Source organism: Lemur catta, chromosome 17 (genome assembly GCF_020740605.2).
Source record: "Lemur catta isolate mLemCat1 chromosome 17, mLemCat1.pri, whole genome shotgun sequence".
NCBI classification, from domain to species: Eukaryota; Metazoa; Chordata; class Mammalia; order Primates; family Lemuridae; genus Lemur; species Lemur catta.
The window spans coordinates 7,242,967-7,268,258 of NC_059144.1; the positions used below are offsets into that span (position 1 = coordinate 7,242,967).

Sequence of the window (25,292 nt, forward strand, 5' to 3'; positions counted from 1 at the left end):
GGCCGACACAACCTGAGTGTTTTATCTCAGAAAAGCATATACACAGCATGGAGGATTCAAAGAAACATTAAAAATCTGCTTTTCTGATGCTGTCATAACTCCTTATGAGTCTTATTTTAATATTTTTCTATAGCAGTTTAAATTATTTGATTGCTTTTTCCTTTCTTTTGTAATCTAAATGCTTTTTGAGCTGCAATTGACCCCTGCCACGCACAGCCCCTGCTTGTCACACTGAGGGCAAGGCAGGCTATGGGGTCAAATCGTAGCATTGCCTCTTGGTGTCTGGATCAGCAGACACCTGCTGCCCTGTCTGGATCAGCATCGTCCACACGTGGCCTCTTTGGAAGCCCTCCGGCCTGAGCCGCAGGTGTGGCGGATGCAGGCCTGGCTGTCAGCACGTCTGCGGATTAGGCTCGGCTGTGGGGTTTAGCGTGGCCTCCACCCCAGGGAGGGGTCGATGCTGCCTTACCACCCCCCCATCTCTTTCTGCCTCTGGCTCCTCCCCTCACCGATGGATGTGTTTGAATGCTTCGCCTGGGGCCGAAGCCAGTTAACTGTGGCCTTGACTTCTTGGCGTGACCAGCCGGGTGGCTCACCCCACGCACTGGGCAGCAGGCAGAGGGTACTTGGTGCCTGGAGCAGGCGCAGGAACAAATCGGGAACGTGTGACTAGCGCTTCACTGGACTGGTGACAACATCTGCACAGTCACTGTTGTCGGCTTTGCCCTGTGAAGACACAACGGGAACCAGACCCAAAGCCCAGGGCCTCCTGACCACGCAGGTTTGGTCCCATTGCCTTCACTGTAGGATGGCCGTGTGTGGGACACGCCGGATCACGGCCCAGAGATGCGTCTGCGGAACGTGCAGCGTTCTCAGAGCCGCGGCTCACTCTGGCCTGCGCCCTTCCTCTCAGACGCAGTGGCCAGGCTGCCCACTTGGGGGTGGGGACCCCCACGACACCGCTCACACCAGGGGACAAGGGTGACAGACGGGTTTCCTAGGTGCCTCCCCTTGCTTGGGAGCTTGCTTAGAAGATCCTGGGAGCCAAAAGCTCGTTAGTGGACACCTCAGGAGCTGGCCTCCTGGGGCTCCTGTTGTGACATGTTCCACATCAGGGTCACCGTGAGTGAGCTGTTGAGCTAACGTGTGCGCCTACAGACTCTAACGTGGACATGGTGCCTGAACCTTCTGCATCGAGAAGTAGGGTTGATAAAGGGAGGGCACAGGCACCAGGGTGCGTGCTGCCCATTGAGAAGGTGAGCACCTGCCCTGTGGGCTCTGCAGGCTCCTCCCTGAGGAGCCCCTCGCCCGGCTGTGGCACCTCCTGGGACCTTAGGCACATGGAGTTGCGCGGCACCGTCTGGCTGCTTTTGCTCTGCAGCACGTTGTCAAACCGTCCTTGCATGCGGCTACGGTGTCTGGGTCTTATTGCTGTGTGCGTGCACGTTTTTGTTTAAGGTTACGGCCGTTTGTGTTTACCCCCGTGGCCGCGGTTTGTTACTGTTTGGGTGCGTATGTGCGTGTGTGTTGTGAGTGTGCGCGCAGGTGAGCTTTAGAGTGTTGTGTCAATTTGTGTGCTCTGTGTGTGCGGAGCCACACGAGGCTGGGGCCTGTTTTGTTCGATGCCCTGCCCTGCGTCTGGGATGCACTGGCGGTTGCGGTGCGCAGTGTGTGTTTGTGGGCTGAGCGAGTGCTGTAGAGAACAGAGCTTGGTGTTGGGCCCCCGAAGAGCCCACAGGAGGGCGGGGGTGCAGGTGCCGTCTGTGCTGGTCCCGCAGAGTTGACCGGCGCTGACCTGAAGGACTGCGTGAGCAACAACAGCCTGAGCAGCAATGCCAGCCTCCCCAGTGTGCAGAGCTGCCGGCGCCTGCGAGAGAGGAGGGTTGCCAGCTGGGCCGTGTCCTTCGAGCGTCTGCTACAGGACCCCCTTGGTGTTCACTACTTCTCGGTGAGTAGGGAAGAGCCTGGGGGCTGGCGGGGGGCCGTCTGCGCTCTTTGCCGAGGCTGCTTGAGCGGGATCCGCTGCCCACCCCAAAGACAGCAGCGCCCTGGAGGTCAGCTGTGGGCCCAAGTAGCTCGGTGCGGGTATCTCCTCCTCCCCGCAGGGCCGAGCCAGGGTGGGCTCAGGGAGCCTGGGCTCAGCCCTGCCTTCTCGGCCCGTCCCCCAGGGCAGAACCCTTGACTCTGCCGCGCTCTGGCTGACAGCGCTCTGCCGCGGGCTCTGGGGCTTCCTGTGAATGGTGGAGCCAGATGTGTGCTGCCAGCTCCAGCTGCTGGAAAGAAAAGCTTAGCTGTCAAGAAAGCTTGAATGCCAGAGCAGTGGTCCTTAAAGTGTTGGGCATCTTTAGGTTATCTTTCTAGGCCCCCGTGTGAAGCATCGAGAGGAACTTGTAACCTCGAGGTTTCTGTAGAAGGTGAAAATAAGAGAAGAGCAGGAGTGAAGAAATGATCAGCTCATGGAGAGGACAGTCTTGTAGAGTAACTGCCACCTTGTCTTCCAGTGATCTTTCTGTCAACGTTAATCGATGCTGTTTTTCTTAGGATTTTCTAAGGAAAGAATTCAGTGAAGAAAACATTTTATTCTGGCAGGCCTGTGAATATTTTAATCATGTTCCTGCACACGACAAAAAAGAGGTAAATTTCTTCATGCCTAGGAAGTGGAGATTACAGCAGTATGGCTTCACTATAGGTTAGTTTAGCATATGATTAACATCTAGTCCAGTTTGAAAAGTTGGTGTAAAAATATTTTCACATGGTTTGAAAATGTCATTTCTTTTTCAGAATAAATTTTTATATATACATGATATTTAATTTTGCCTAAACATAGTTTGTGCAAATGCCTTTAGCCATACAACTTTTCATCAGCAATGTGTTGCCACTCAACATGTTGAAATTAAGAAGAGGGAATTTGTGTCTAAAGGGAAACCTAAATAAAATCCGAGGCAGAAGAGCATCCTAAGAATGTGGGTTTTCTCAGCTCCCCTTATGTGCATAGGGGCCTGGGCCTGGGAGGACACTTGGGGACTTTGCTCTCCTGCATACCCCCTTTGCTAAGTGGAGACCACCTCACAGAAATACCAAATGTATGCACTTGCCACACCTAGGGGCGGGTAGCGTTGCCCCAGCCTTTGGAATGGTTAAAGTATCCACTTAAAGAATTATAGAGGAGCCAGTTCAGTGAAGTTTCTTGCTGGCTTGTGCTTTTATTTATTCAAGCATGAAATGTTTATTGTGGCCCATGGAAATGTATCTCCAATGACTGTAGCTGTGCCAGGACTTTGGAATACAGCAGCAAAATAAGTAGAAAACCCACGTTTCCTTTTTTTATTATTGTTGTTGAGAAAGGGTCTTGCTCTGTCACTTGGGTAGAGTACAGAGGTATCATCATAGCTCACTGCAGCCTCCAACTCCTAGGCTCAAGTGATCCTCCTGCCTCAGCCTCCCAAGTAGCTGGGACTACAGATGCTACCCCACCCGGCTAATTGTTCTATTTTTAGTAGAGACGGGATTTCACTGTTGCTCAGGCTGGTCTCGAACTCCTGAGCTCAAGCCATCCTCCCACTTTGGATTCCCAGAGTGCTAGGATTATAGGCGTGAGCTACCGCGCCTGGCCCAGAAAACACATGTGTAGAATAAGCCTGCTATCCACATGCCTGCTCAGACATTTTCACCTGTCAGCTTTCCTACAGGGCCCGGGAGATTTTCAGTAAATTTCTGTGCAGCAAAGCCACCACCCCTGTCAACATTGACAGCCAGGCCCAGCTGGCGGACGACATTCTTAATGCGCCTCACCCGGACATGTTCAAGGAGCAGCAGCTCCAGGTACCTCACTGTGCCGCGGTTTCTTAAGGGGAATCCTAGCTGGAGCACGGGCTCTCAGACAGCCTCCAGATGGAGAGGAGAGCTGCTGCCCGACGCAGACGTGTCTCAGGGGAACACAGACGGAACTTGGGGATTTCAGTAGGGCCATGAAATTAGAAGTCCTGAGCCACTGTTGGCCTCTCTGCAGGTGACCTGGTTGTTTACATGTTCACATGTATATGTACACACACATGTACTTGTGCCAAATCACATATGTACATACACATGCACTCGCACAGACTCTTTGCACTTTCACATGTGTGTATATGCACATGCACTTGTGCAAAGTTACATATTCTCAAGTGATGATATATGTACGTTTGATTTTTTTAAAATTTTGGACATCACTATGATGAAAAATAAATAACCTGCTGTTACTTAGAGCCCATGTTTCGCTGGCCTTTTCAGAGACCACTGTGTTGCTAAGTCACATGAATAGTGTTTTTAAAAAAATTGGAAGAAGGCATGTTGAAGGCAGCTCTCACTCTGTTAGTTTTTCAGTTGGTTTTGGTTTCATTCTTGCTTAATGTAAAGACAAGGTTCCCCAGGAGTGGCTGCCCCGAGTCTGCTTGTGGTGCTGGCTTTGTAGAAGTCATTGCAGTTTGCTGATTTTGAGAGTGGTTTGTTGGAAGAAAGAGCAATCAGACATGAGGGGACACTGGAAAATACCTCTAACGTACTCTGGGGCGGTTGGTGGGAAGATGGGCGGAAGTGATGTCCTCTCAGGATAGGAGGCCCTCTGGTGTCCGCAGGTCCCTCACACGGCCTTGGCCTTGAGGCTGAGCGCTTGGTTGCTTCTCCAGCAGTGTCGCATTGCATTCGTCCCCAGATTTTCAACCTGATGAAGTTTGACAGCTACACGCGCTTTCTGAAATCTCAGCTGTACCAGGAGTGCATCCTGGCGGAGGTGGAAGGCCGTGCCCTCCCGGACTCACAGCAGGCCCCTAGCAGCCCGGTGTCTAAGCACAGCCTCGGCTCGGACCACTCCAGCATGTCCACGCCAAAAAAGGTGCCCCTCCCCCGGCCCGGCTCAGGTCACTGCTGGGTGTGTTTCACCCCATGAGAGCTCTCCCAAGGAAGGGCGATAGAGGCCGTGTCTGCATGTTCTTTCACCAGCAGCAGATGCAAGACGCACCCAGCACACAGACATCCAGGCTGGCCTCATGCTGGGACCCTCAGTGCTAGAAGGTTCCAGCCACTGTGTCTGGAGTCCTGTCGGGGCTGCACCTCCTGGCCTGTCGGATGTCATTCCCTAGAGTACTCATGTCCACCGCTCACTGTTCCATCTCCTTGTGCATTTCATATAATATTAAGATAACATTACGTTGTTTTAACCAAGGTTTCCATTTGCTGACAGTTGAGTGGAAAATCGAAATCAGGAAGGTCCCTGAATGAAGAACTGGTGGAGGAGGACAGTGAGAAGAAACGGAAAGGCGCGTTTTTCTCTTGGTCAAGGAGTAGGAGCACTGGGAGGTCCCAGAAGAAGAAGGAACATGGTGACCTTCCAAATGGTTTGTGATGTCGCCTGTGTGGGCTGCATTGTCCAGGCGGGCTCAGCCACGTCCCGTCACAGGCTGCTGTCCTTTTAGGGGAGGGGCTGTGGCCACGGTGTGCAGCGGGAGGTGGGCGGCTTAAGGAAGCTTTTGAGGAATCGGGAAACGCGATGGGAGTATGGCCCTCCCAGGGCGAGGAAGCCGTTCTGTGCCAGGGACTGGAAAGCACATAGGAGAGAGTTGGGAAGGATCTTCTTCCCTAGAGATTTTCGAGAAAGGGATTATTTTCAGAAATGAGTGTCCTGCCTAACGGTGAGGGGCTTGCGCTAAGCCTTTGGTCCCCAAGTTGAAGTCAGGCAGTGACCATGATACAGTGAGCCGGGTTGAACCTGAGGGAGGTGAGTGAGGGGCCCCATGGTGCTACCTGAATGGTGGGCATCGTGCCAATTTATAGAAGGAGGCTCGGGCCTGGCACAGGGTCCCCAGGCTCCTGGCCGTGGGTGTCCTTTTCAAAACAAAGGCAGCTGGGAGTTGAGGAACTCACCTTCCTGAGAGGCCACCTGTGGCATAGACAGCGTGTTAGGAGATGGGGCAGGGCCTCCCGAGTACCTGGGAGGTGGGGGAATGCCAGCCCCGCTGTTCTGCCCACGAGAGCTGGTCCCCGTCACAGGCTGCACGTCTTTAGAGAGCCGTCTGGAGGGGCTTTTAAAGCCCTGATTGCAGGGGGTGCCCCAGAATTCAAAAGTTCTGATTCTGGCCCAGGGTGGAGCCTGGGAATCCGTCCCTTTGAGGAGGTGGGCAGTGGCTGGGGAAGCCGAGAGTACCTGGGAGCCACTGTCTCAGCCCCACCCCGACCCCGGCAGCCCCTGGAGCCCCTGTGTAGCAGCGTGATTTGGGAGTAGGCCTGTGTTTTCAAAAGTCCTTTCGGTCAGAATTTTCATGATTTTTAGATTAGCCTAAGATTATAGAGTAAGTGTTAAGTTAGTGACAGTTGGCGAGTGTTAGCTTACTTTAGGACTTCAAGGAAAATGACATGAACTGGGTCGTTGGTAAAGACGCAGCAACCCACTGGGAGCATTTGCCACTGTCCACAGGGGGATGGTTTTCTTTAGGCCCAGAAACTACAGTTTGAGATACAAATTCCAGATTGAATGAAGGAAAGTCAGGCCTACCCAGCACACGTACTCAAGTTGGTGCTGTGCACCGATGTCTGGGGGTGCCTGCCACGGGCCAAGCACAGTGTTGGAGCCGGGAAGTGGCAGGGGCAGAGCAGAGAGTGGAGCCTGCTGAGGGCTGGGGCCACCCTCGCCCCTGCAGGGTAGGGAGACGCGTCCCAGTGAGGCGCAGCAGTGCCCAGGAAGGGCTTCCTCATGTCCATCTTCCGTCCTGCACGTCTGTCTGTTCTGCCTAGAGTGGGCAGAGGCTGGGAGGTGGGGCCAGACAGACGGGACCTCTGTCTCAAGTGAGGAAAAGTAAAGCTACCACTTTGGATTCATCTGAGTCACTGTGTCTTCCTGTCAAGACCCCATCCACGCCAACGGAGGCCCGTGCCGCCGAGAGTCCCAGGGCTCCGTGTCCTCTGCAGGGAGCCTGGACCTGGTGAGTCGCTGCCTCCCCTTGTCCCGAGGGCTGCAGGGCTGTGCTGACCCCTGACTGGGGAAGCCTGTCTCTCACGTTACACAACCAACCTTCATTTAGGGAAGGGGCGCGTGGCTTGGGCAAGGGCCTGGGCACAGTGGCGGAGTGCACGGCCTGTCCAGGGCGCGGGCCTGGCCTGTTGTCTCGCTCCACTGTCTCCTCTCGTGCCTGCAAGTCACGTGTGTCGCTGCTTGTTCTGGCCCCAGTTCCCTTAGACGAGGGGAGATGGGCAGGCCCGGCAGGGGCTGCTGGTCTGTTAGCTGTGGTCTGATTTGAATTTTTGAAAACCTTATTGGTTGCCAGCACCCTAGTCATTTGAAAGTGTCAAGCAGCAATTAATGTAGAATATTATTTCTTCTTCAGTTTTGCCAAGTAACGTTTCAAGCTGTAAGGATTTACCATGTGTCAGTTTGCTGTTGCTGCCTAATTACTATCCCTCCCAAACTCGATGGCTTCAAAAGGAGACATTTATTAGTGCCCAAGCCTGTGGGCCAGCAGGTGGTCTGCCAACCTCAGCTGGCTGTGCCTGAGTGTCCCTGCCTTACCTGGCATGTCAGCAGGGCCGGTGGTCCCAGGTGACCTCACTCACCCCTGGCCCTCGCTGGACTGCAGGCTGCGTCTCTGGCCGCCAGTCCCCTTGTTCTTGTGCAGAGCACGCTGGCCTGCAGGGGCCCAGGCTCCGAGCCACACGCTGCCACCAAGTTCCTTCTGTCAACCAGGCCAGGGCTGCCAGCCCCAGCTCCTGGAAAGGAGCCACAGGCTCAGGCACAGGGAAGGGGATAGTTGGGGACATTTTTGCAACCAGTCTACAAACTAGCTTCTGAAATAACACTTTGGGGAAAGAGGGTTTTAGACCATCAGGAGGAGATAGTGACAAGGAAAGGACAATCTAGGCAGGGTTTGCATTAACAAAATGTACACAGGAAGCTGTTTGCAGAGAGGACATGATGTGACTCAGAGACCCTAGAGGGTGGCTCATCCTCAAGGAGCAGGTTGAAGGGTGCAGGATGGTTGGTTATGCTCAGACCAAGAGGTTGTAAAGTATGTTCAGGGCCCAGAGTTAGAGGAAGGTGGTTGTTCTCAGTGTTCCCACAGCAAACCCAACACTTAGTCGGGTCTTTGTGCAAGGCCACCGTGCAGATTGAGCCTGAGTCTTTTGCACACGAGGAGCTGCAGGTGGGCAGGCTGTCTGGCCTCCCCAGGCACGTGCAGGCTGGGGCTGCTGCACCTCCCTGGGGGCTGCCCACCTTGTGAAACGCACAGCCGCTTGTCTCCCTGCCCCAGTCCGAGGCCTGCAGGACCCTGGTGCCCGAGAGGGACAAGGCCACCAAGCACTGCTGCATCCTCCTCCCGGACGGGACGTCCTGCATGGTGGCCGTCAAGTCGGGGTTCTCCATCAAGGAGATCCTGTCCGGACTCTGTGAGCGGCACGGCATCAACGGGGCCGCCGTGGACCTCTTCCTGGTGGGCGGGGACAAGGTACCAAGCTCCCTAGACCCTCAGGGCCCCTTGGCTGGGGAACTGGTCTTGTCGGACAGCAGCCTGCCCGCTGCTTCTCCTCTTGGCTGGCGGAAGAGTCTGGTGTCTGTCCCGCGTCCCTCGCTTAGCATGTTTGCTGGAAGCTGGGTTATCTGAATTCAGTGACGCTGCTGGGAGCACTTTGCATGCTGGTGTCGGGGTGGTGTTGGAGAGCGATGCTTCCTCTGTGGATGGGCTATTTTTGAGCTGCTCTTTTGTTCTGCACAGCTGCACCCATTGCACATTGTTCCATACTTTGGGGGGTGCTTCGTGTTCCCACTTTAATTTTGATCTCTTTGTTCCAAAGCCTCTGGTGCTGCATCAAGACAGTAGCATCTTGGAGTCAAGAGACCTGCGCCTGGAAAAGCGCACTTTGTTTCGGTAAGAGAAAAACAGAATTGTCCTTTATGGAAGGTCCCGGAACCCCCCGTGCTGTCTCTTTGCTTTTAGGGAGTAGACACGTGCTGGTTCCGTGATGGGCCGTGAAGGCATGTCGGTGGCCAGGGCGAGAAGGGCAGCTGTCCTGCCCAGCCTGGTGGGCACAGCCTCCGAGGCCACAGCAGGGAAGGGCTGCTTTGCAGGGCTCTGCCTGTGCTGGGAAGGGGGTGGCCACGTCCCCTACTTGGCTGCCGTCGTTCCCAGAAGAGCCCCTTGCAGACGTGTCCCACGGAGAGGGCACTTCATACTCAGACGCTGGCGGGACGGGTGGGCGCTGAGGTGCTGAGGGCCGCTCACGGGGCTCTGCTCTTGGGACGGGCCTCCCAGTGGGGATGGATGTGTGTCTGTAGTGAATATTTTGTGCCCCCAGGCTGGACCTCGTTCCCATTAACCGGTCAGTGGGACTCAAGGCCAAGCCCACCAAGCCTGTCACAGAGGTGCTGCGGCCCGTCGTGGCCAAGTACGGCCTGGACCTCGGCAGCCTGCTGGTGAGGCTGGTGAGTGTCTCCCCTGTGCCGGGCGAGTGCCAAGAAGCTCTGTGCCACTCACAAAGGTGAGCTGGGGCTGAGCCTCGCCCTTGCAGCCCTGCGCAGCCCTCTCCTGGGTCAGCGGACCTGGCCCCGCACCCCAGTTCTCATTCTGTGGAGCGGAAACTCGATCATCATTTTTTTGTACTTTGGTCGTTCCAGAAACAATTGCTATTTGCAATGTGTTTTGGTCCAGGGAAACAAGAAACAAACCGACAACCCATCCAAAGTAGCCGCTACTTGCATGTCTGGTCAGATGGCACCCAGCCCACCGCACACCGGTGCCTCGGGGCAGGGCCTGGGCAGGGGACTCCTGATTCTCATCTGCACTTTGTCATTGAAAACTCAGAACTGGCATTTGCGAGCCCGGCCGCCCCCTGGTCATGTGAAGGAGGTTAAGAAGGGAACCAGGAGCACTGTGGGGGAAGGAAGGCAGGCCTTGGGCAGCCCCAGTCCCGGGGCGTTTCTGAAGCAGCAGGGGTCCCGGAGCCCGGCTGTGACCTGTGGCTGAGGACCGCGGGCACCATGCCGTCTTCCTTCTCAGCGTTATTGGAGTGTGATTCCAGATATTTTTAGGATTTTAATTTTCCCTAAAACTGGCCTCGATATTGCTCAAGAGCTTTGAAGTGAACAAGAGGAACCTATTTAATTATTTACTGGCACCAGCTCCCAGGGTAACCCGAAGCTCGTCCCCCATGGCTGGTGGAGAGCCCTAGCCAGCACTGAGCCCCCGTCTCAGCCTCCCTATCTGTAGAACAGGGTGGGGGCCCTGTGTCGACGGGGTGCTGGGGCCAGGGCGGGGCCCGGGGTGGGGGCTCGTCCTTGGGAGCCAGGGCTTGTTCAGGTGCACGAGGGCCCTGCCAGGCAGGCTCCAAGGTGGGTTGTGGGAATTCTTGTGGAGTGGGTGTGGGTGGGCTTTTCCTTGCACCCACCTTCCTGGCCCTCTGGCGAGTTCTGTGGGCCACCTGTGCCCAGGAGCATCACGAGTGAGGTAGGACACCATGCCTGGGGCCACCCCTTCACTGGGGTCGCAGACACAGCCTGGACCTGGCCCCTTGGGGAGCTCGACGTCACCCCCGCTTGGCATTTGAGCACTTTTGTTGTTTTCCTGGCTGACAGGTAATCTAAAATGCCACATGACAAGTTCAGATTTATTTTTTTAAACAGTGGTGGTACATGAATAGCAAGATTCTCTACCAAAGGAGAGAAGTGCTACCCAGGACAAGGACTCTAGCTCTGTAGCTAGTGACGTGACACTTTATTGGGATTAGGTCTTAGACCCGTTCCTGAAACTGCCGTCTTTGCCTCCTTGTTTTCCAGCGAGAGCGATTTGCTCTCCGTGCTCACAGCAGAGCGGTGCCTGAGGGCAGGTGGGGGCCTTTTAGATGAGCTGCCATCCAGGTTCTAGGTGGCGTTGACTGTTAGGCCCACTTAAATTAGTATTTAAGAGTATTTTTCACATATTTAAAAGCATTGAATTTGTGGATGAAGGTGTCCTTGGTAGTCACGAAGTGTCACTCTGCCCAGGGTCCTCGGTTGGGCCGTGTGGGCCAGCAGCCGCCCTGCAGGGCGTGGTGGGAAGACTCCTTGGGCGCCAGCACCCTGCAGGCTGGCCAGCGCGTCTGGAATTCCTGTGCCTTCACGGCAGCATCTGGCCGAGCCGCAGGCCCTCCCTGTCGGCCACTGACCCCAGGGCATGGGTGTCTGACTCCATCCAGCCCAGGCGGGGTCTCTGTTCCGCAGCTGTCACAGTTATTCCCCAAAGGGGCAGTCTGGGTAAGGGCTTCAGCACACGTCTCTGCCCTAGAGTGGAGAGAAGGAGCCCCTGGACCTCGGCGCCCCTATATCGAGTCTGGATGGACAGCGGGTCATCCTGGAGGAGAAGGACCCTTCCAGAGGAAAAGGTGAGCATGACCACATGTCCACCTGCTGCCTGGCCCCCGAGCCCTGCTGCCCACGACTTCTGTCTCAGTCGGCACTAGCCATTAGGACCTTACTGGGGGCCCTGGGACCCCTAACAGGGCCAAAGAATTGGTGCTTAATGCAGCGTTTCTCAAACTGGGTGGCAGAGGGGCTGAGACTAGGAGCAGCTTGACCCCCTGAATGTGTCTTCTCAGCTATAAAAAGGGGCGACGGTCCCTGCCCACACTACCCTGGGTTGCTCTGAGGTTCTGACTTGCTCACGTCAGAGCATGTCAGTGCTGAAAGGTGCTCTCTTCCTGGGAGGACGTGGAGTTCTTGCGCAAAAGGGAAACAGGGATCCCCCGGGCCCTGGAAGCCGTGTCTGGGCCTCCTGGTCCCTCACCCGGTGGCTGATTTGGTGCCCTTCACTCTGGACATGAAACAGGAAGTGAAGACACAGGCCCTGCAGGAGCTGAGACCACACACTTGGTAGTTTTGGCTTGTTCTGTTCCTTTAGTGCAGTGAGTCAGGTGGTTTTCAGAGCTCTTTCCTGCACGCCACATCGGTGACAGCAGCTCCGAGCCCTGTGCAGGACCAGTCGCTTACAGAGCAGGGCTCACAGCCGGGGCTGGTGCCTCCGGAGTGCATTTTGCTCTTCAGAGCAGTTGCGCAAGAACCTGTGCACAAGGAAAGGTTATTAAAGCCAGGTGGGGTGCGGCCTATCTGTAGCTCCCACCAGGGACGGGCCAAGGTGTGGCCCAGAGGACTGTTCCGGGGTAGGGGCAGTGGGAAGTGTCTCTCCTGGAGAGAGCTCATAGGAAAGCCACCCACAGTCTGGTGGACAAGGTCACTTTGTAAGTAGCCACTTGGGTGACCTTGGGCTGCCTTTCCCTTTTCGGGACGTCAGCGCAGTGAGGGCTCTGGTCCAGGTGGTTTCTGAGGGCTTCCTCTGAGAAGTCCCCCGGGGCGTGGTGTGGGTCATGCGCCTATGCCGAGGGTGACCTGGGCGTGGGTTCCAGGCAGAATCCTGTTCCTGCTCCCCCTGTCGTCACGGGGGAGGCCCCCGCCATCCTCTGCTCTAGAGAACGCTGTACCTGTCGCCCCGGGCAGGTGGGGTGGGAGGGTGTGGGGGTCCTCTCCCCTCCCTGCAGGGTCTGAGGATGCCAGGCCCGGGACGTGTTTGTGCACAGGTGAAGCCTCTGGTGGAGCCGTGGGTGGGGGAGCGCACAGTGTGTTTGCTGAGCTGTGGGGGCAGGACTGGGGATCCTGTAGCCACATCGGGCCAGAGAAGTGGGCTTTGGACCCTCAGTGCCGGCAGTGGCCAGCCTGCGCCCTGACGTGGGACATAGGCCGATTTGAAAATATGTCACGAATGTGAGACTTTTCTGCTTTCTAAGGAATATTCATGCCAAATAATGTATGAAGTGAGCTCTTCAACATCACTCCTCCAAAAAATCCCCAGTTAGGTTCACGGAGAGACCGCGATGCCTGCACACCACCTCACAGAGCGTCCCCCGCCCCAAACCCAGCAGGCAGGGGCCTTGTGTCCTGGACTGGGGGTCCATGTGTGCTTGGGGGGAAGGGGTAGCAAGTACCTGCTGGCTTCTCTACGGCTTTGCTCTCAAAGACAATAGAGACAGATGATATTTCACTGTTCAGGTGCATTTGCGAGCTGCTGTAATTATAACACATATCTCCTTGTGTTTGGGACCCACAGATAAACAGAAAGGTGCACTGGCCAAACAGAACACAGGCGTCAATCCCAGTTCCAGAAACCACTCGGCTACGGTAATTCCCCTCCCGCCTGGCCCCAGCCGCCCTCTGCTCCCAGCAGCCCGGCTCTCTGCACCCTGGGGCTCCTCCTGCATCCCACCGGCACCGGCGCCCCTTCCCTGCGAACAACCGGCTTTCAGCTTTCCTTCCTCCTGGGGGGCCGTGCCCTGCACGCTCTGCTCTCTGTGAGCTGCATCGTTGCACGTGGTTTGTCTGCGGTGCATGTGGATTCTCTCAACGCGGTCTCTACTCACAGAGCTTTTTAGTCTGTAACTGATGGCTTGCGCATTGTCGTGTGTTGACGTGTAAGTAGAACTTTGGCTTTCCTTCTAATGCAGGGAGAGGAAAGAACACTAGGCAAGTCTAATTCTATTAAAATAAAAGGAGAAAATGGAAAAAATGCTAGGGATCCCCGGCTTTCAAAGAGAGAAGAATCTATTGCAAAGATTGGGAAAAAAAAATATCAGAAAATTAATTTGGACGAAGCAGAGGGTATGTGTACTTTTTAAAACTTCCACGTTTTTTAGTAAATGCTCTTTTAGTTTCCAGTATAGTCATTAAGGCTACTCTGCCTGTCAACATCTGGGTGGCTGCAGTCCCCGTCACACTGAGGATGCTCCTCCCTGGGTCAGTCTGTGGGCTGTGGGTGTAACTTCACTGAAACCCCCATCTTCAGATTGAGAGCTGGGCCCTTGGAGGCGTCAGGGGGCCCCCTTGTGGCCTGCAGCTCTGTCCGCACACAGGTGCTGGAGGCCCCCAGGTGTAACCTGCCCCTCTACACAGCCCAGGCCCTGACGTGAGCCAGGGCCTCCAGCTCGCATGGAGGGAGGCACAGCTGGTCTGCCAGCCTCTGCCGGTCATTGCAGCACCGAGGAGAGTGGCCTGCATGTCCCTGTGTCCTAAGAGGGATGGAGGAAAGCAGCTTCACGTCCCTGTGCCCCAGGAGGGACAGCAGAGAGATGATCTGGAGACTGAGACCAGAGAGTCCTTTCCTGAAAGTGCCTTTTCCTCCAAAATCTTGTCACAAAGAGAAGCACTGAAAGCAAAAGCAGAGCTACCAGCTGCTGCCGTGACCTGCGTTTTCATCCAGGGAGCACTTGCTGCTCAGCCTGGCTTGTCACGGCTTGCTGTGGCGTCCAGCCTCGCAGTAAAACTATAATCATGCCTCCTTCAGCCTTTGTTGGCCACCAAGCAGAAGTAACACACACACCTTCTTTGAAGCTTGTGCATTTCTGAGAACTATCAAAATTTGAGACTTTAGACTTTGTAGTTGTTTAAAAACTTAAATAATGCAATTTAAGTGTTAAAAAAAGCTCAATTCAGACACCATTGACCTTGAATGGTGAATTTGAGTTACAATAAAGAATCCAGCCACCTGAGGAAGAGAAGAGTTCTGGAGGCACCAGTGGGGCAGCCGGAGGTTTGCAGAGTTCTCGAGATGCTGGGTGGCAGCAGGCCCCGTGCAGGCTGGAGGACGGCGCTGTCCCTGGAAGCGGAGCTCCTTCCCGTGCTGCCTCCAGGCCTGCGCCGCCTCTCAGCTGTGGGGTCCTGGCTCTGCCGGGCCTCAGTCTGGTGGTCACTTTTACCCCATCCTAGGAAGGGGCAGGACTCAGGTATTAAAGGGCCCCAAGTGTTAAATAAGAAATGCAGGCCGGGGTGCCCAATAGCACCCTGCTAAAACACCGTCAGCACGTTACCGTAAGTGGAGGGGTTTTGATTATTTGAGCCTGACCTTCACGCAGTTGAGTTTTCAGGGAGGTGCACAGCTGCTTCTGACTCCTGAAAACAGATCGTGCTAGAAGCCCCGGAGGCTTCTGCTCTAGTTCCTGGGCGAAGGCAGTCTAGGACGTTAGTTCAGGGCCACAGGACAGCTCATCACGAGAGCTTTCTAGAGAGTGAATTTTTTGCTGTGACACACATTAGTGTGAAACTCTCTAAAACATGGTCAATGTGGGTTTTCTTCCAATAGAGTTTTTTGAGCTCATTTCCAAAGCTCAGAGCAACAGAGCAGATGACCAACGCGGGCTGCTGAGGAAGGAAGACCTGGTGTTGCCGGAGTTTCTTCGTTTGCCTCCTGGTTCCACGGAGCTCACCCTCTCAACGCCGGCCACGGCCCAGGCTGTTAGCAGGAGAACTGCAACAACCAGTGGCAGGGAGAACGCGTCCCCTCCCCAAGAAAGATGGGCACCAGCCCAGGACAGCAGTGACAGCCCCTCGACCAGCCCAGGCTCGGCCCATAGTCCCCCCGGCCCCTCTGGGACGACCCCGCCTGGGCAGAAGTCTCCCAGCGGGCCCTGCTGCACCCCCCAGTCCCCCACCCCCCACACACAGGAGGGCACAGCACAGATGTGGAAGAGGCAGTCGTGGGAAGTAGAGTCCGGGGACATCCAGACCGTGGAGGACGGGCAGGGGGCTGACCTGACCCTGGTGGGGGAGGCCCACATCAGCAGCCCCAACAGCACGCTTCTGCCGCCGCCCCCTGCTCCCCAGGACACGCCTGGACCTCCGCGACCAGGTACCTCTGGGTTCTGACCCTCCACCCAGCCCTTTCCCACACGCTGCTGCCTGCGTGGTCCGCCCAGTGTTCAGTACCACAGAATGGCTGTGGGAAGGGGCCTCCAGCTGCCACTTTGGTTTAGTGAGGCGTCCCCACAGCACATGCTCTCCCGTTTATCGTATTTATCGTGGGCGTCCTTGGCCTGTTCTGAAAGGCCCGAGTTTGTCAGGGGTGATCGTGAAGAGGCTCAGACAGCAGCTCAGGCCCCGCCATGCCCTTGCAGGGGTGACGCATGGGCAGGGCCTGCACCCGGGGCAGTAGCACCCCTGGGCAAGGCCTGGGGATTTCTGAAGATGGCGGTGTTACTTTCAAAGCCTAGATAGCCAGCATTTGTAGTGTGCGAGTCTTCAGACTGAAAAACAGAATTTGTCTTGAGCGAGTAAGCAAAGCCCTGTGACTTGGGGCAGGACGGGGCCTCGGACTAGGGCTGTGTGCGGGGAGAGCGGGCTGGGGCAGGGGTGTGCCACGGGTTAGGGAGTCAGAGCTACGTTGGTGTTGTGCCCTGACCTCCAGCGTGCCATGGGCGTTTCTCCTAGTGGAAGCATGAAATTCAGTGTGTGTGAAGGTCAACAGTGTGGTCTGGAAGCAGAGATATTTCCACGAGCCTCAAATGTTAGGAATTGAGGCAAGATTCCCGACATCCTAAACGGCAGCCGGCAGGGCTGCTTCCAGGAGCCTGGGTGCTGGGGCCAACGCGGCTGTCCCCGAGAGATGGCAGGCTGCTCAGGGCACGTGTCAGAGCATGCTCAGCGGTGTGTGGGCACTTCTGGTTGTGACCTGCCACTGGGGGCGGCGAGATTGCCCTCTCTGCCCCGCTGTCCCGGTGCAGGACGCTGATGGCAGTCTGTCCTGCTGCAGGGTCAGGTTGTCAGGCGTGTCATCCAGACCTGACAGGGCTCCAGGGAAGGTGTTTTCTATGTACGTCCCGTGTGTCTGTAACATCTGGGCACTTTGGAGGCCACACGCCACGTGGAGGGCTCCCTGGTGCTTTCCCGGGGAGGAGCGCCGGGATGTGAACCCCAAGGCGCTGTGGCCGTCCGTGGACACTGCTCTGCCCGCCTCTGCCCTGCTGCCTGTCCCCTCCTGCTCTTCTCTGTAGACGCCTGTGTGTAGCTTCCGCCTGTGTTTGGAGCCTGTGTTCTTCCAGGAGTAATAAACTCTAGAGCTCATCGCTGGACTGGTTTAAAACTCTTTTCTTTTTCATTTCAAAATTTCTTTCCACTTTAGAAAACTATAGAAATATTTTAAGCTAGGGAAAATATTATACATTTTCAGGAAATTAAATGTATTTACCTTAATATATTGGCTTTTAAAAATATACCGTTCCCTCAACGAAATCCTCTAGCACTTCCTATGTGCCCGCCAAGCGCAGTCATACAACAGCGGCGGCAGCCGGCACTCCACGGCGCGCGGGCTGGGAGCGGGTGGGCACCTCCTCCCGGGCCGTCACAGGCCTCTCCAGCCAGGAGCGCCGCAGGGTCGCGGCGTGGTCAAGCCTCCAGTCTGCGCCTGCCTGGCTCTCCTTCCTCCAGATGCTTCCACGACAGAAGAATTGGTGACACTGCAGTTGTCCCATTCGTTCCTCATAGACCGGGGGCTGGGCTGTCACCTCTCAGCTCCCACTCAGCCACACCAGCTCTTGGCTGCTGGGGCTGGCTCTGCATCGGGCTCTCCCACCCGGCAAGGGCTGTTAGCGTGGGCAGCGGCAGCGGTACCCATGCCCAGTGGCCTCTGCCGCCTGTCCCTAGCGTGCTCACGGCAGGAGGGCAGAGGTGGTGTCAGCCACGTAGGGAGCACGTCCTCCTCAAGTCCTGGCGGCAGCTCCTGACCACGGTTGGCCAGGACCAGTTCCACGGCCCCAGCAGCCCCCAGCGCCGTGGCTTTGGGCCCTGTCCTAGGAGGAGACCACAGCAGGAGAAGGGAGTAGGAGGGCCTTGGGGCATAGGTCATAGGTCTGGGGCTCCCGCTGGACGGCAGTAGGCTCCACGACCTGCCTGGTCCTCCTGGAGGCGACGCCGCAGTCTGCGGGAAGGGCCTTGGGACTTTGTGCCTCTCACTTTCTCAAACCCCAGTTTGTGCTGCTAAATCTGGCGGCCCTCAGGGGTTCTAAGCATGGGGGGCTTTGTCACAGCATAAGCCGTGATTAGCTGCCTGTGTGGGGCAGTGGAGACAGCCGTCTGCGAGAGTCTGCGGGCGTCTTTGCCACCCCTGGGCAGTGAGGAGCCTGGGCCAAGTGCTAACTGGCACCGCTCAGGGTTGAGAAGTTCAGGATTCATCCAGAGTCACTCTCCATGGCTCTGAAAACTGCTATGAAGTATTTCTCAGCGATGCGACGGCTGCTGTGGACCCACCGTCCTGTGTGAGGAATACATGGGGCTGGGCCCCCAGGGCACCCACCCACCCAACAGCCATGGCGGGGCAGAAGTAGGGAGCCCCCCAGGGCTGCACTGCTCACCCCACCCCTCCAGCCACTGGGCCCATCTCCCCCTGGGAGAGGCCGCCCAGGATGGGGAGGCCCAGGCCTCCAGATGTGCTGCCAGCCTACCCTGCTGAGCCTCCTTCCCGAGCCTCCGTATCTGACAGGGAGATGGGGACATCAGATGACAGATGTGTCAAAGCCCTTCGCAAGGCTCCAAGGCACTCGGAGGTGGGGTGTTTGAGTGTGTATGTGGCATGTGTCTGTGTGTGTGCCTTGTGTCTGTCCATGCGGCATGTGTGTGTATGTGTCTGGTGTGTGTCCATGTGGTGTGTGTGTCCATGTGGCATGTGTGTGTGCACCTGGTGTGTGTCCATGTGGCATGTGTGTGTGCCTGGTGTGTTTCTGTGTGGCATGTGTGTTTGCCTGGTGTGTGTCCATGTGGCATGTGTGTGTGTGCCTGGTGTTTTTCCATGTGGCATGTGTGTGTGTGACTGCTGTGTGTCCATGTGGTGTGTGTGTGTGCCTGGTGTGTTTCTGGGTGGCATGTGTGTGTGCCTGATGTGTGCCCATGTGCATGTGTGTGTGTGCCTGGTGTGTGTCCATGTGGCATGTGTGTGTGCCTGGTGTTTTTCCGTATAGCATGTGTGTGTGCCTGGTGTGTGTCCATGTGGCATGTGTGTGTGCCTGGTGTGTGTCCATGTGGCATGTGTGTGTGTGCCTGGTCTGTTTCCGTGTGGCATGTGTGTGTGACTGCTGTGTGTATCCATGTGGTGTGTGTGTGCCTGGGGTATATCTGTGTGGCGTGTCTCCCTGATGTATTTTGTGCACATTTCTGTCTAGATGAGGGAACTCTCTGGAATGCCCGAGTGGTACGTGGCGGGAGAGGTGGGGCGGCCTTCCCACAGGCAAGCCCGGCCGCACAGTGGGTGTCAGTCCTTGGCAGAAGCAGGAGAGCTTTGTTTCTGTGTTTACGAGGGAGAGTGGCTCGGAAAGACGGAACCAGAACCGGGTTCCAATGCAAAGTGCTCCTTCAGTGACAGAGTCTTAAAACTTGTGCTTATGGTTGTTTCGATGACAATTGCCGACTGGTTGGTTTCCAGCACACACTGGGAGCTGGAGGGCAGGGAGCTGGAGGGCAGGTGTCTGCCAGCAGTCCCCGCCCGGGCCTCCTGGGTGGGAGCTGGCGGATATGCGTTCGCCCCTGAGAGCCTCTCCCTCGGGTTCTGGGAAGGTGAGATTCCTGCAGGTCCTCGGGGAGGGTGTGGGGATTATGCCCTAGAGGGCATGTTTTGCGAGTGAGGAAAACATACCTGTGGAACTGAATTTGTGGAGAGCACCTCAGTCCAGAGCAGCAGAGGAGCTGCCTTCTGCTCTGACCCCTGACCTGGCAGCCGCCACGGTGGGCCCACTTCGCTCCCAGCCCTGGGTGCTCGGCCGGTAAGAGCCCCCACGAGGGCACGTCTGGAACTCTCGGCTCTCTACCTGCCTGTCCCTCCGTACAACAGGAGGGCCAGGAGGGGCCGAGCCCCCGGTGCCTGACCCCAGCAGCCCCCCGTCCCTCCCAGCAGCCCTGGCCCCCGGCAGGCCCTCTCCAGGCACTGTCACTGCTGACTAGCTGGCTTTGAGGCTGGACTCGGGTCCTGGCTGAGCCCCGGAGGCCAGCGAGCCCCACCCCTGCCCCTTTGGGAAGGCCACGCTCTGGGGCCCGCGGCCTGGCGGAGCTCCCTGCTCGGTGACGGCAGGCAGATCTCGGGAGATGGCAGACTCTGGCTGGCAGCAGGGCGGTGCCAGGTGCCCCCTCAAAAGGGGTCCTTGCACAGCTGTCTTGGAGCTGGGCTCCCCCACAGCAGCTCACCCCAGTGTCACAGCCGCCAGGGTCCCCAAGGGGTGTGTGTGGGCACAGTGGCCATTCTCAGGGAACCTGGAGCTTGGCTTCCTGCCAGGTGCACATGCTGCCCAACTCTACGCAGGTGCTCACCTGTCAGGGGCCTGGCCTAGAGGCGAGGCTTCAGGCGCCATGCCCTGTACCCTAGGGGCCAAGGTAGCCAGACTGCTGCGCTTGTGTGACCGGAGTCCTGGGGGCCCATCTGCACCAGGCCGACCCACCCTGCCAGCCTGGGTCCCTGTACTGCCCAGCATCACACCCTCAGAGGCTCAGTGAGGACGCAGCCCTGCCTGGCTCCTGTGCTGTCCAGAGCGACACCCGTGGGGGAGGACCTCTAGGCAGGTCCTATCCAGTCAGTGCCTCCGGGGGCCTGGGGGCCCCTCACATCTATGCGGAGATACGGCAGGCACCCACCTGTGGCACCTTCTGGGGGAAGCTGGCCCAGCCCTCCCTAGGCACAAATGCAGCTTAGACTTTCTCATGCTGATGTGGATTGCAGGGGCCTGGCTTTCTTGGGGACACATCAGCCCCAGGGGACTGCCATTGGTCTCAGGCCTAAAAAGTTGCTAGGGACACGTGGCTGTCTGCTAGGTGCTCTCCACAGCCCCCTCCCCAGAGCACATTTGGGGGCTCGTGACTTGCCAATGGGCCTCGGTCCTGAGCACGTGTCTCCTGCGGATGACTGGGGACTCCACCTGCCCAGCCCACTCCATGGCCACCCCCCATGCACCTTCCCGGGCTGAGGTCCACAGGCCCCTCCTCTGCGGACCTCAGCCTGGATTGCGACTCCTGGTCTTCCAGCTCCCACCACAAGCTGCCCACACCCCCGAAGTCTGTCCCACCTGCTGGCCCACCCAGGCCTGCCAACGTGGTAGCCACAGGCCTGCAAGTGACCACAGCCTGACCCACCCCACCCCCATATTCCCTGCAGGACAGGCCGCCCGCGCCCACCTCGGGCTGGCACTGCTAGGGCTTCTGCCTGTGGCCCCTCCCTGCGGCATGCCCAAGTGCAAGGCTGTGCTGGGGTCACCCTCCCCGCTGTCCATTCCCCGCACACCACGCCGTGCACCCTGCTGAGCTGTGTCCACCCCCCTTGCCAGCACCCAGTAAATATTTGCTGAAAAAGGGACTTTAATCCAGTCCCACCTCCACCACAGACACAGTCACGATACCCGCTGGGGACCCCCATGGAGGGGGTCACCTTGGGGGTCACAAGCTGGAACCAGGGCTCTGGTGGGTCAGTAGGAGCTTGCAGGCCCCCTGGATGCTGTGCACTGGGCTGCAGTGGAGGCCTCCCAGCGGGGGTGGCTCAGTCACTCCTGGGTGTCCGGTGCCCCCAGAGCTTCCTGGGGGGACGTCACAGGGGAGGTGGCAGCCAAGTGCCAGGAGGACAGGAGGGTCCCTCAAGGCAGGGAGGGCAGCGGGATGGGCCTTGGGGGCTGGGTCTCGAAGGGGAGCCTGCAGGCTGCTGAGGGCCAGGCTGTGCCCCTGCCCGGCCTGGCATGGCTGGGTCGTGGCCTGGGGCTGCCACGTACTCAGGAGGGCAAGGCAGGAAGGGCCTGGACTGTGGCCCCTTCTTGTGATTCAGCCGTCCTTGGCGGGTCTCCAGAGACAGGTGTCTCCCCACCCTGAGCCTGTCGTCCTGTCCGTCCACGCGGGGCTGGCGGGGCAGAGCTGGGAGCCCCACAGGAGTCACCGGTAACTAGGGGCAGACCCCTGCCTCTCTGCACACCTTGCTCACCTCCTAGCCACGCAGCCTGGCTTGTGGAGCCACGGGGACTCAGTGACAGGAAGGGGATGGGTGAATCTGTCCCCTTCCCCCTGTGGGGGCAGAGCTGGATCCTCGCCCTAGCAGAATCCTAGCAGAACGGTTGTTGAATGACTAGAGAACTGACTGGGAGAAGCCTCTAGGCCCGGCTGCTCCACCTGGCCCATGGGCTTCCAGGGGGTAACTTGGGGGGCAGCCCTGCCGGGTCCTCCTGCGGGGGATACCCTTGGCCTCCCGTGCTGGCAGACATGTAGGGGAGGCCCGGGTGAGAGCCTCTTCCACCGCCTCCACTGGCTGGAGAGGACAGGCTGGGTGCCCTGGGAAGGGACGCCACAGCTCTGCCCCCAGGCCAGCGCTTGCTCAGAGAGGCCTCCTGTAGGCCGCTTCCGGAAGCCTGGGGCCGAGGGTGAGGTGGGGTGTGGTGGGGTGGGACTGCGGGGGCCACAGAGCAGCTGGGGAGGCTCAGGGCCCGGTGGCATCACCTTCAGTGGCAAGACCTTCCTGTTACAGCTAGGGAAACCGAGGCCCGGGGAGGGGCAGTTGGTGGCAGGTTCTCATGGGCCAGGGGTACCTCAAGGGCCAGGCCCCAGGCCCACCTGAGGAGACGGGCTCTGCTGCACCCCTGCCTGGGTCTCTTAATCCCCACTTCTCAGGGTGGGTAACGTCACCCCCACTGTATAGGTGGCAGACGGTCACAAGGGGGTGGGGCTTGCTTGGGCTCTCCCAGTGGGAGGACTTCTTGGGGCTTTGACCCTGGGGTGGCACTATCCTGCCTGCATCCTGGGGCCACGGCAGTGGGGACGGCCGGGCCTGGGGCTGACCCTGAACCGCCTCTCCCTCCGTGGGCACCTCCTGTTCCCTCCCATGCCCACCCAGTGTTGGTCCCTGGGGACTCCACCATTGGGGACATATCTCTGTCCCTGAAGGGCCCACATGGGGACCAGCCAGGCATGCCAGGGCAGCAGCCGCTGGGGTGCGCAGGCCTCCCTGGGGGAGGGGGTGGCGGGGGGAAGGGCCTGCCCACCTCAGGTTTGGAAGTTTCCAAGGCGATTTCAGGCATCTGGAGCTCTGGGACGGGGAGGGCCGAGAGCAGAGGTGGGGCCGATGGCGCTGGGCAGCCCAGAAGAGTGGCCTCCGTGAGTGGGGGGGCAGTGGGGTGAAGGGCCTGTGGCTGGAGGTGGGGGCATGGTGAGACGGTGTCCAGGAGGCCCCAGACCCTGAGGAGTGTGTGTGAGGGTGAAGACAGGGTCCCAGGCGACCTGGCAGGTGGCCAGGATGGGAGGGTGGGGGCGGGGCAGGGGCTCCGGCACTGCTCTGCCTGACTGTTGGGGGGTGGCCTTGCCCCGAGGGTCCAGGTGTGTCAAGAGCTGCCACCACCCTAGTGCTTGGCCTCTCAGGAGGAGTTGGGGCACACTAGGTTGGGGTGGGCAGTTGGGACAAGCTGACTGGGGACCCCGCAGGTGGCCCAGCTCAGTCCCTGCTGAGGGGTAGGGAGTGTATGAGTGTTGGGGGTTGGAGGCTGCAGAGGCTCTTGTGGAGTCAGTTTCCCCCACTCTGCTCTCCCAGAGGCCAGCTGGGTCCCAGGGGCACGTCCATCCCTCTGTGCTGCCCGGGCCTGGGGCCTGTCCCTTCTCCCCCATCCATTTCCTCTGCCATCCCCACCCCCTCAGCCCAGTGTCTTCGGGGCTACAGGCCCAGTGGGGAGGGGCCTCTGGTGTTACCTGGAAGCATGAGGAGGTGGGGCAGGGTGGGGAACAGTGTCCCAGGGGGAGGGGACTGAGTGGTGGAGGCCAGAAGTGAGAGGTGGGAGCAGGTTGGGAGTGCCCAGGTGGGTGTGGCTGCACGAGTGGGTGAGACAGCCCTGGGCAGACTGGGGTGGGGGCAGGGGGCAGTGGATGGACATGAGCCACCTCCCTGGTGTCCCTGGGACAGAGGATGAACCCGAGGGCCAAGAACGCCAAGTCCCTTCATAGAGCCACCAGCACCCTGGGCCCCTCAGGGTTCACGGTCCCGGCCCTCTCGGCCTCTGGTCCCCGTCCAGGCTGCCCGGCTGCCTGCCTGGCTCTGCCGTGTCCGCCGCGGCACCCACAGCCTGAGCTGGAGACGTGGAGGATCCTTCCGGCTCCTCTGCCCCAGGCCCCCGGTTGGAAGTCACCTGCCTCTGGGATGGATTTGGGGTGTTTTAGGAACCCCTCCCAAGGCCAGTGTCTGTGCAAGGGCCAGGGGGCTGGGTTCCAGAAGCCCATGGCCGGGCCAGCAGCTGATGGCTCCTCTCTCTCCCCGTGACAGGCGGCAGGGCCCGCGGTGACCGAGGCCTTCCAGTCAGCACCGTCATCGACGTGGACCTTGTTGCTGGCTCTGCCCTCGGGCTGGGTGGCAGTGTCCTGGGGGTGAGGGCAGGCCCTGGGAGGTTGAGGGCCAGCGGGTCCCCGAAGCCAGACCTCTCTGTCCTGAGCCCCGGCCAGGGTGAGCCTGCCAAGCCCAAGGCCAGCGCCTACCACGCAACCTTTGTCTGAAGCTGCCCCGGCCTGGCCAGCTCTCGTGTGGACACATGTGTGGGTGGCCTGAGAGTGTCCTCGAGGGCCTCGGAGGGGCTGTCTTGGCTGCCACACCCTCAGAAGCCAAACTAGGATGGGGATGACCATGTTGGACTGATGGGCCTCCGACACTCTCAAGTTGGCCGCAGGTCCCCACACCTGGCCTGGGCTGTCCCCTCGGCACTCAGCCTCTGCCCAATAAAGCATTTCTGAGGACACACCAGGCGTCGGCGGCGTGCTGGGTGCTGGGGAGCCCACTCCAGGTGGCAGAGGGGCCCGAGGAGAGGACAGCGTCTGGTGGTGAGGCCGAGGGACTTACGGGAGGGGCCTGGAGTTCTCCAGCCCAGACGGGCCGGGCCCCGCCCAGTGCAGCCCCTGGGCTGGTCCCCTCTGCACCGTCCCCACACCCCATCTCCTCGCTAGGGGCGGGGGCTCCTCTGGGAGACGAGCTCAGCTGGTCACTGTGTCTGTAGCTATCATCCAGGTCGCCCGCCTGGACACTGCGGGGACCCTGCTGGCTGCCATGCCCTGACCCGCCTGCCCTTGGCCTCATTTCGGGGGTGGTCTGGGAGGGGTTCTCAGCGGGGGCCATCTGAGCTGAAACCTGACTGCGGAGATCTGGGAAGAGGCATGTGCAAAGGCCTTGAGGCTGGAGTGCATCTGGTCAGGATGGGAAGTCCCAGTGTGGCCGGAGCCCCGTGGGGAGGGGAGGCGGCAGGCCACGGCGGGTGCTCAGCTGGGTCAGAAGGAGGCGGCCACGTCGGCCCAGGCTGCCTCGGTGAAACCCCCAAGGCCGAGCGGCTCCCTGGAGATAGTGGGTTTGTTGTTGCATCCTAGAGGCCTAAGAGGACACAGCAAGGCCTCTTGGGTTGTTCTGGAAGCTTCCAGGGAGGGGCCCCAGGAAGCAGTGCTCTGCTCAGGGACCTGGAACGGAAGGCGGTCGCAGTACCAGCTGTGTGCTGAGCACCCACTGTGC

The 25,292-nt window shown here is 58.6% G+C and overlaps 1 protein-coding gene across 4 annotated transcripts in view; it reads left to right on the forward strand.

Annotated features, from left to right (window-relative positions):
* RGS12 (regulator of G protein signaling 12) overlaps positions 1–24,548 on the forward strand; it is a 139,391-nt gene extending 114,843 nt beyond the window's left edge. The window contains exons 5-18 of one of the 4 annotated variants that reach the window (XM_045528224.1): positions 1,779–1,948; positions 2,542–2,634; positions 3,679–3,822; positions 4,691–4,870; positions 5,219–5,372; positions 6,877–6,953; positions 8,277–8,471; positions 8,818–8,891; positions 9,319–9,445; positions 11,283–11,379; positions 13,095–13,165; positions 13,489–13,642; positions 15,120–15,665; positions 24,069–24,548. In XM_045528224.1, coding sequence (XP_045384180.1) covers positions 1,779–1,948; positions 2,542–2,634; positions 3,679–3,822; positions 4,691–4,870; positions 5,219–5,372; positions 6,877–6,953; positions 8,277–8,471; positions 8,818–8,891; positions 9,319–9,445; positions 11,283–11,379; positions 13,095–13,165; positions 13,489–13,642; positions 15,120–15,665; positions 24,069–24,295 — 2,309 coding nt within the window. In that variant the 3' untranslated portion in view covers positions 24,296–24,548. Of the gene's footprint in view, positions 1–1,778; positions 1,949–2,541; positions 2,635–3,678; positions 3,823–4,690; positions 4,871–5,218; positions 5,373–6,876; positions 6,954–8,276; positions 8,472–8,817; positions 8,892–9,318; positions 9,446–11,282; positions 11,380–13,094; positions 13,166–13,488; positions 13,643–15,119; positions 15,666–24,068 lie in introns of those variants that run through there. The other 3 variants (XM_045528226.1, XM_045528227.1, XM_045528225.1) reach the window with 3 other exon arrangements.
* Positions 24,549–25,292: the final 744 nt, after the last annotated feature.